This window comes from Poecilia formosa, unplaced genomic scaffold, assembly GCF_000485575.1.
Source record: "Poecilia formosa unplaced genomic scaffold, Poecilia_formosa-5.1.2 Scaffold0, whole genome shotgun sequence".
In the NCBI taxonomy this organism is placed as follows: Eukaryota; Metazoa; Chordata; class Actinopteri; order Cyprinodontiformes; family Poeciliidae; genus Poecilia; species Poecilia formosa.
Genome location: NW_006799939.1, coordinates 5,441,529 through 5,450,630, shown reverse-complemented (window position 1 = coordinate 5,450,630; position 9,102 = coordinate 5,441,529). Strand labels below are relative to the sequence as shown.

At 39.5% G+C, this 9,102-nt stretch overlaps 1 protein-coding gene across 2 annotated transcripts in view; it reads left to right on the top strand.

The window, feature by feature from the left end:
• macf1b (microtubule actin crosslinking factor 1b) overlaps positions 1-8,621 on the top strand; it is a 33,907-nt gene extending 25,286 nt beyond the window's left edge. For both annotated transcript variants that reach the window (XM_016678540.1, XM_016678491.1), the window contains 15 exons: positions 109-278; positions 388-547; positions 677-871; positions 1,805-1,930; positions 2,212-2,355; positions 3,546-3,734; positions 3,845-3,959; positions 4,049-4,215; positions 4,339-4,501; positions 4,605-4,759; positions 4,846-4,920; positions 5,640-5,757; positions 6,271-6,416; positions 6,837-6,957; positions 7,060-8,621. In XM_016678540.1, the coding sequence (XP_016534026.1) occupies positions 109-278; positions 388-547; positions 677-871; positions 1,805-1,930; positions 2,212-2,355; positions 3,546-3,734; positions 3,845-3,959; positions 4,049-4,215; positions 4,339-4,501; positions 4,605-4,759; positions 4,846-4,920; positions 5,640-5,757; positions 6,271-6,416; positions 6,837-6,957; positions 7,060-7,085 (2,070 nt within the window). In that variant the 3' untranslated portion in view covers positions 7,086-8,621. The remainder of the gene's footprint in view (positions 1-108; positions 279-387; positions 548-676; positions 872-1,804; positions 1,931-2,211; positions 2,356-3,545; positions 3,735-3,844; positions 3,960-4,048; positions 4,216-4,338; positions 4,502-4,604; positions 4,760-4,845; positions 4,921-5,639; positions 5,758-6,270; positions 6,417-6,836; positions 6,958-7,059) is intronic.
• Positions 8,622-9,102: the final 481 nt, after the last annotated feature.

Genomic DNA, 9,102 nt, shown 5'->3' with positions numbered 1-9,102 from the left:
GTGACCATTTTATGTCTAATTCTGAAGAAAATAAAATGGTTGTAGTTTAAAGAAAATACTTCATGTGAACATACTTCATCATTTGTTTTCTTTCCTGTCGATACACAGGAGTTTCAGAAACTGCTGAGATCGAAAAGGCCCATATACGACGCCACGTTGAAGAGCGGCCGCGGCCTCCATGAAAAGGCACAGAGCGGCCATGACAGGCAGCATCTGGAAAACCTGCTGGCCGAACTCAGAGACACGTGGGACACTATTGGTGGCAAGTCTATCGAGAGGTAGTAAAACTGAAAGAGGACAAGGTCATAGTTCTACCTGCTGATACGTCTGGTTAAAAAAAAAAACCCCAAACAAAACACTGTTGTTACTCTGATTTCTGTCTTTAAGACAACATAAGCTAGAAGAAGCTCTGCTGTTCTCGGGAAGATTCACTGATGCTCTGCACGCACTCAGTGACTGGCTGTACAGAGCAGAGCCCCATCTGGCTGAGGATGTTCCTGTTGGTGGAGACAAAGACATGGTCACCAATCTCATAGACAAACATAAGGTACTTCTTAATGCTGCACAGCTCTCAAAGGTCTTGCTCAGTCACAGATCTCATACATTAATTGATACCACATGATCTTCACCAATCTGGTCTTCTGGGGAATGAAGGTTGTGTCTTTCTGTCTGTCAGGCCTTCCAGAAGGAGCTGGGAAAGCGAGCCGGCTGCATACGGACCCTGAAGCGCTCGGTGAGGGACCTGACCAGGAGCAGCACCGCAGACGCTCACTGGCTGCAGGAGCAGATGGAGGAGCTGGAGGGCCGCTGGGACGCCGTGTGCAGACTGTCAGTGAGCAAACAGGACAGGCTGGAGGCGACGCTGCAGCAGGTACAAACTGCTTTGGTTTCGCTCTGCTTGGTACTACATCAGATTCATTCTCGTATTGGGATTTCTGTAATGCGAAAAGCGAACTGAGTTTTGGAAACTTATTTGAAAACGATATTTGGAAGTGAATGTTTATTAAAAAAAAAGACATCCCTTCACTTTATTTGCGTTTTGCAACACTAAAAGCAACAACTTTGGTGGGTTTTGTTGGAACTTTATACGGTTCAACAACACAAAAGGCAAAAAGTAAAATAAAGAAGTGAATAAAAATATTAAAAACATGGCAAGCATTTGTATTAGCTCCTTTAACTTTGATGCCTCTAATTAAAGGCCAGATCGTTGACTGCCAAAATAATGCTGCCTGTAATTTACTTTGGAAGTCAGAACTTAACAATTTAACAGCGTTGATACAGTTAATATAGTTGAAGTTGGGATTCTATTATAGTGAAAGAGCAGCCATTGTTCATAGCAGCTCTTATGACATTGTTAATGAGCATATTACTGCATCTGAACGGTCATGTCAAAGTTGAAACCTTGGCATGAATTGGAATCTGTAACAAGACTTGAAGAAAAATTACCAATTATTTCAGTGGTGACATATGAAGCTGGAAGTGACACAACTCAAATATATTGTCTGAGTCATTAGAAATGTTAGCCACCAATTAAATTTTTATTAAAATATGTTTCTTTTTTTTTACTTCACAATTATCCACAATGCGTTAATGTGCCACGTGGTATCAAAGTAAAACACCCTGAAGTTTGTTGTTCTAACAGGACAAAATGCAGATAACATAGAAGTGGCGTGAACATTTTTGCGCGGTACTAAACGTGTCTCATTATTGCTAATTGTACTTATGATTAGCAATAACTGTGCCTGAGGATTTCTATATGAAAATCTGACTCCCCTGAATGTGTGTTTTCCTTTTGTCTCCAAAGGCTGAGAGGTTCGATGGTCTTGTTCACTCTTTCATGGAGAGGCTCACAGAAGCAGAGAGGATCCTGAAATACGGGGTCATACCAGAGGAGGAGAATAGTTTGCTTGCCTTCCAGAAGCAACACGAGGTCAGTGTAACCAGATATAGTGGCGTTCCCAGGAGGAGACATTTCTTTTCCCATCTTATTTGCTCCAGAGAGTCTGCTGCTGAATACGCAATTGTCGATAAGCTCAAGGACAGAGAAACCAGGTGGCGTATGAAAATCAGAGCGGACTTTTTTTCTCCACATTAATCGTTTTGTCGTGTGTGAGAATAGCTAATAGCAGCTTGTTTTAGACATTTTAGCGTAAAAGCTTTTGGTGTTGGAAAAAAACTAGTGAAATGAATCAGTTCTTTGTTCCCGCACAGGAGTCACTACATATCTTACACGCTCAAGCGGTGGAACTGGAGAACATCCAGAATTTGGGTGAGGAGATTCTGGCCTCTTGTCACCCGGACTCCATAATAACCCTCAAATCTTGGATCAGTGTCACTAAGACTCGCTATGAGGAGGTGAGTGTCTTCATGCCACAATAAAAATGACAGATGCACTGATCAGAGATTTGCATTCAAATTCCAATCTGTTTTGTTAATCTTTAACGTCAGGATACAGATTTCTCTTAGAGAGCTATAATCAATCAGAGGATGCAAGAAATACATAGAAATTATTTTTTATCCCTTCTGCCATTAGTAGTGATTATGATTATTTATATTCCAAAACAGATGTTGAAAGCTTCTATTATTATCCACTGAAAAGCTCTTTCTCAACCTGAATGACTCAATGTTTAGCTAGAATCTTCCTATAAATATCTCCATAATTTTATACTTCAGTTTTGAACACTGAGTTTTACTTAAAATAGCTAACCTGAATGTTCTTGTCTCAGTAACAGCATCCACACCCATGAGTGTTGTTAGCATGATCTATAAGCAGTTACTTGGTCGGTCGGTTGGGCACCGTAAGACCAATCAAGCTGAAAACCTTTCCAGTCACCAAACAATTTCTCACAATGCTTCTCTATTAAATACACTTTGACTGACATTGAAATCCAAGTCGCTGTCATCTATGACACAGTTTGAGCGTTGGCGAATTGGAAGCCAACTTCAACTCCGTACAAAACAGCATGTTTACGATTGGTGTGACGTTGGATTACAGTATACTCTGTCAAAAGAACATGTCAAGGCAACTAATATATGATGCTTACAGACATTGTATGTCAACCATTTTTCTTGATGGATTCCTTTTAATAAAAAGTATGAGTCAAAGGAGAGCAGACTAAGCATGCTAGATACCACCCTGTCCAAGGCTAATGCCTGCAAATACAATGATAATGTTGGCCTATTCATGCTAGTGGCCAGCAGAGGGAGAAGGCAATCCAGTATCTGACCAGCCTTGACATGCTAGTTATTAGCATATCCAAAGCTAATGCAAGTGAGTAGCCACCTTCTCATTTACCAGGGCTGACCACTCTGTTATTGATATCGGCATATTATTAGTCAGATCAGATTCAGAATGGATAAAGACAACTGCAACAAGGACATAGCCACCACTGGGTGCGCACTAATCTTATTTTGGCATTGAAACCTAACCCACAATTGACAGCAATAGGCTAATTGTTTTAAGACAATAATTGATCCAAAAACCACTAATGGTAAACGTAAGCTAACCTTTAAGAAACACTGTCGTTACCTGTTTTCGGAGGCAGGTTCAGACATGGGCCCAACAGCAAGCTCAGAAGATCCAGGCCAGTTTGGCAGCACTGGAAGAAGAGAAAGAAGAAGTCCAGAGACTTTTGGATTGGATCTCATCAGCGGAGGAGTCTCTCATCCTCAGAGAGGAAGAGCCTCTGTCTGAGACAACAGAGCAGAACCAAGAACTTATTGAGCAGCACATGGTACAACCCCTTCATTCCTCTGCACTCTGCCCAGGACGCAAACTTACTAGGTATCGCATCACAACATACACATGTCGCTATGTAACAAGCTTTTCATTTGCTCTCGGCAGGTGTTCACGGGGGAAATGAAGAAAAAGTTCCCAGAGATCGAACATGCCACGAAGTCCTGCAAACACAAAAGCCTTCCTAAACATCGAGGTTCCCCCATCAAGCGGCCGTTTGCGAGTAAGAGAGCTCTAGCGACTGCATGCAATCAGTGAACAAACACACAACCATCAAATGCAAATGCATGTGTCACATGTTTTGTTGTACAGAGAGGAGAAGCACTATGAAGCTGCCGCCTGTCATACCGGTCCCCTTAGAGCACCTGGACCCTCAGACTCCGCAGCTCATTCAGCTGGTCAGGCAGTGGCAGAAACTTTGGCAAATGGCCGTGGCGAGACAGAATCGCTTGGAACAACACCAGCAGATGCTCAGAGAGGTCCTCGCTCTTCCCTTCTAAAAGCACTGATAAAAGATGTTTTCTTGCTTGAGTACGAGAATATCAGCTGTTTTCTGTGGAACAATTTGCTTAAAGGTCGCCATGCTTTGTTTATTTCTGCAGATGGAGGAATTTGCCAACTTTGACTTCAATATCTGGCGAAAGCGTTACATTCAGTGGATTAGTCATCTGAAGTCCCGGATCCTAGACGTGTTCCGAAGCATCGACCGGGACCAGGACGGGCGGATCAGCCGGAAGGAGTTCACCGATTATGTCCTTGCCTCCAGTAAAATTCTCATGCCTGTTTTTTTTCTTGCTCACCTCCAAACGATGACTTCAACAATGAATCTTAAAGGAGCACATGTCTTTTGTTTCCTACGTCTTAATAGAATTTCCGACCAACTCTCTGGAGATGAACGCAGTGGCAAACATTTTCGACTTAAACAACGACGGTTTCATTGACTACTATGAGTTTGTGAGCGCGCTCCATCCTAGCAGAGACCCCTACAGGAAAACACTGGATGCAGATCAAATTAATGAAGAGGTAAGCGCAGAAGGTGCATTAAAGCTTCAATGTGAAGCTGGGTATTTGTCGTTACTGACATGGGTTTTCTTTTTTTCCCTCCATAGGTGAGTCGCCAGGTATCTCAGTGTAACTGCCCCAAGAGATTCCAGGTGGAACAAATAAGTGCCAACAGATACAGGGTGAGTCCTTTTAATTGACCACAGTATTTGATTTATATGGTCTGTCTGACCAATCAAAGCTTTTTTAATGCAATTTCCAAAAGACATAAAGTTTGAAGGTTAATTTGCTGTTTAATCTGACTCACAAAAAGTATTCACACCCCCTGAACCTTTCCATATTTTTGTCTGGTTACAATAACAAACTTCATTGTATTTATGTGATGGAATTTCACAGTGCTGTGCGTGTTTGTGTAGGAAAATGTGGTCAATACCATTTTCCATGCAAATTTATATATGTATTCAAGCAATTCAACCTCTGCTTATTATTAATATTATTATTATTATCATTATTATTATTATTATTATTATTATTATTAGTCAAAATAAATGGGCACTAGTTTATTTTGGAACTAATAAAATGGGCATAAATGGGCAAAATAAAGTGATAATCTGTATTTTGCATACAGATTATCACTTTATGCTAAATTATAATAAAAAATAAAATAAAAACAATTGATTATTTTTGCCTTACACTGCTCAAGACAAAGTTAGTTAAACACATAAAATTCCTAATAAAAATACAATAAACAATATTTTGGTTGTAAATGAAAAAAAAAAATAGCAAAGCAGTGTAAGCTTTTAAAATGACATTATCTGCCCTGCTTTAATCTGCCATGCGTTCACTTGTGTCACTATGTGAATTGTTATGTGCTTTGTCTCCCCTGTGTGTTTTGTTGCAGTTTGGAGATTCCCAGCAGCTGCGGATGGTCCGGATCCTGCGGAGCACGTTGATGGTTCGGGTTGGAGGAGGCTGGACGGCGCTCGATGAGTTCCTGGTTAAGAATGACCCGTGCAGAGGTCTGCCTGACTCATACATAGAGATGAAAAAGAGGAGTTGGAAATAACATGAAATACTAAATCCATCTAATGATGACTGAACTTATGCAGAAATATTTTTAAATGGTATTTTAGGATAGAAACTTTAGTCATAAATGTGTTGCTTTGGATTTCCTTAATAACTTCTATTTTTAAATTTCTATAAACTGATTATTACATCATATATCAATCTATTAGAACATTCTTACCACATTAATTCATTAAATAAATAATGTTATGTTTTCTATTTGGAATCTAAACCTGTTCTGTCATCAAGTCATGTACTACAAATCACCTATTGTCAACTAACAATAGGTTTGATTAATCACTGTCTATGTCCCAAATATTTTATTATGACAAGCAAATAAATTATATGATCCTAAATAGCTCATATGAAGTCATTTTGAACACTGAAACAATTTTTATGGAAGTTATGAATACAGAGTAATGGAGGCTACAGAATTTAGTGAAATTCTCCTTCTCTCTCATCAACAGTCAAAGGTCGCACCAACCTGAAGATCAAAGAGAAGTACTTGTCACCGACAGGAAGCACCACCAAGGGTCTGAGTGTGAGCCGGTCCAACTCCAGCCTGAGCCTCTACAGCAGTGCCTCTGCCCCCACCAGCCCCATGACGCGCAAGGCAAGCTTCCAGCCCGATCCATGCGAACCCAGCGTGGTTCCGAACTCAACGACCACAAAGAAAAAAAACATTGCAGCTTCTACCGGCTCTGTTTCTAGATCAGGGCTGGACAATAAATCTGTGACATATTAATAGATAGACTCTGGATCAATATTAATAGAAAAAAAAACATCTGGCAGAATATTCACTATTCAATACATAGAATATTCACTGAACTCCAATCCAGAACCGTACAGCATTCTGGGAGATGTAGTCAGAGAAAAGGCTTTAGCTGCTTAATGTCAATGTAAAAAAGTCCCCTGTATCTCTAAATAAAAAAAAAAAATTCAAGTGTTTTCCTGTAAAACGGGTTTTAAAAAAACTTTCTACTACAACTACTGCCACAGCTCTGCTAACTGGTTTATCATGTCTGGCCTTCAGGCATTACTCCGCCGCAGTTTCTCAGGTGACCGGTGTATCCGTCCTCGGAGCTCCATAGCAGCTCTGGGGTCTGAGCTGCAGTTTGTCGCAACGGGGGAAGACAACTCCCCCTCACCCTCAGGTTAGGAAATCTGTTGTTGTTTTTGTTTTTTTCGTGCCTGGAGTTTCTCCATTCTCTTTTGTAACATAGGGTGAGGTAACTCTCTCTGTCTTTCGTTTTCAGATGAAGCTGAGAGATTACCCACATGACAACCTCTTGTTCCTACCGCAGCACTCCACCAAAGCAAAGCTATCAGAGCATCGAATCGCCGTCTCAAGCAAAAAACAACAAACAAAATGCCGTCTTAAAAAGATGGTCCTGAAAAGTGATGATGGATATTGACTGCGACTGTACGGGATCTGCATGAAGACGGTGCAGATAACGGGAGAGAGTCCGTCCAGGGGGACAAGCGAAAACCTTTTTTTCCCACTTTTGCCATTTTATACATTAACCCGATTACGTAGACTGTAGAAAGTTCTGCATGAGCAATAACTGCATGGTAGCCAGAGCCTTCCTCTTTTCAGAGCTGCTTTCGTTCAGTTTCACTCTTTCGTGCTTGTGATTGTAAGCTTGGGCACACAGTACCTGATCATCGCAGTGACTTGCCAAATCGACAAAATGAGTAAAACTACGGAGGTCAGCGTGAGAAGCCTGTTTTGCTGTCTGATCCTCTTTGAGTGTCCAAAAAAATGATTATTAAATGTAAACATACCAAAACCACTGCGTAACTGCAGTGCTGTTAAAAATAAATTGGCCAAGACAGACTTCTGATTTTTATTTTCACATTAGAATATTTGAGAGCATTAAACTCATCGCAGATCATCAGATTTACTAAATAAGACCGAAATGGAACTGAGTGACTACAAAATACAGTTAAAATGGGGGTTTCATTTATTAAGGGGAAAAGCTACTGAAACCAACTTGGTCCTGTATGAACAAAAGTAATTATACACTAATTATTATCTCTGCCACCCTGTAAAACAACAACAACCACTTCAAGTATGCAAGAACCAGTGATGAGTATTTTTATATGAATGTGAATGGATTTTTGCCCACTCTTTTGGATAATGGCTGTCACTGTGGCTCCATTGTACGGAAGTCTTTAGCTGTCAGAACTCTGAAAAATACGCAGGAGCAGTATCTCATTAAAAAATAAAATAAACTTGTTAAAACAAGAAAGTTTCTTGTTGTAAGAAGATATAAAATTATGTTCATTTGTCATATTACAATTAGGTCCCCTGTTCATCTCCATCTTCTAAGTGTGTTTCCTTTATGCGTCACTGAAACATCCTTCATCGTTTCGACCTTTCTTGTTTAAATGAAAACTCGATTTAATGAATCATATATCTCAAATTTTATGTCTTGTTACAAGAACCTTTCTCGCTATATTGACTTTTATATTTTATAGTGAAACTTTTACGTTATACCAATATACTGCTGCTGTACTTATTTCCAGTTAAATGTTTCCCTACGAAACTTTAGAAATGACTGTGTGATTGGTTTTATTGATTCTAACAGCAATGACTAGTGAAAATAGACTTAATCACACAACTACATCCATGATTCAATAAGACAGGGTTGATTACTTTTTCACATACGACCAATTACATTCCGGTAGCTTTTTACTCTTTATACATAAAATTTTCCTTTGGAAGCAAAACTTTGTGTTTATTCAATCTATGTGTGTCTGATATCTGAATTTGCTTGATGTGAAACATTTAAGAGTGACATAAAAGCAAAAAAAACAAAAAAAAACAAAAAAAAACTTATTCTTAAGTTTTGTAATGATTTTCATAGTATAAGAACAATGCTTGTTGGCAGGACCACGTTGTGATTTTGTCTTCTACCTTTTTACATGTCTTCCAATGGTTTTACATTTTGCGTTTTATACACTGGAGATAGCGTGACGAGCTGTGCACTGAAATACAGCGAGCCACCGTTGATCCGTAGAGATTATTTTCTCAGGAATGGTTCTGCCTGTGGATGGAAGTGTTTCTTTTTTAACGTTACTGTGAACATTTAAAGCTACTGCTTTCTTTATAACGCTGAATGCTTTTCTTGAAAAGTTTCTGTTCTAGCACATTGTTCGTATGAATATGCACTTTTCTGTGTCTGTCTGCTGGGTGTGTGTGTATATAGTGATTCTTGAGAATAGGGACAAAACAGGTCCTATGGATAAAGCATGAAATTTGAATAAAATATACACAAAATATATTTTTTTCAAAT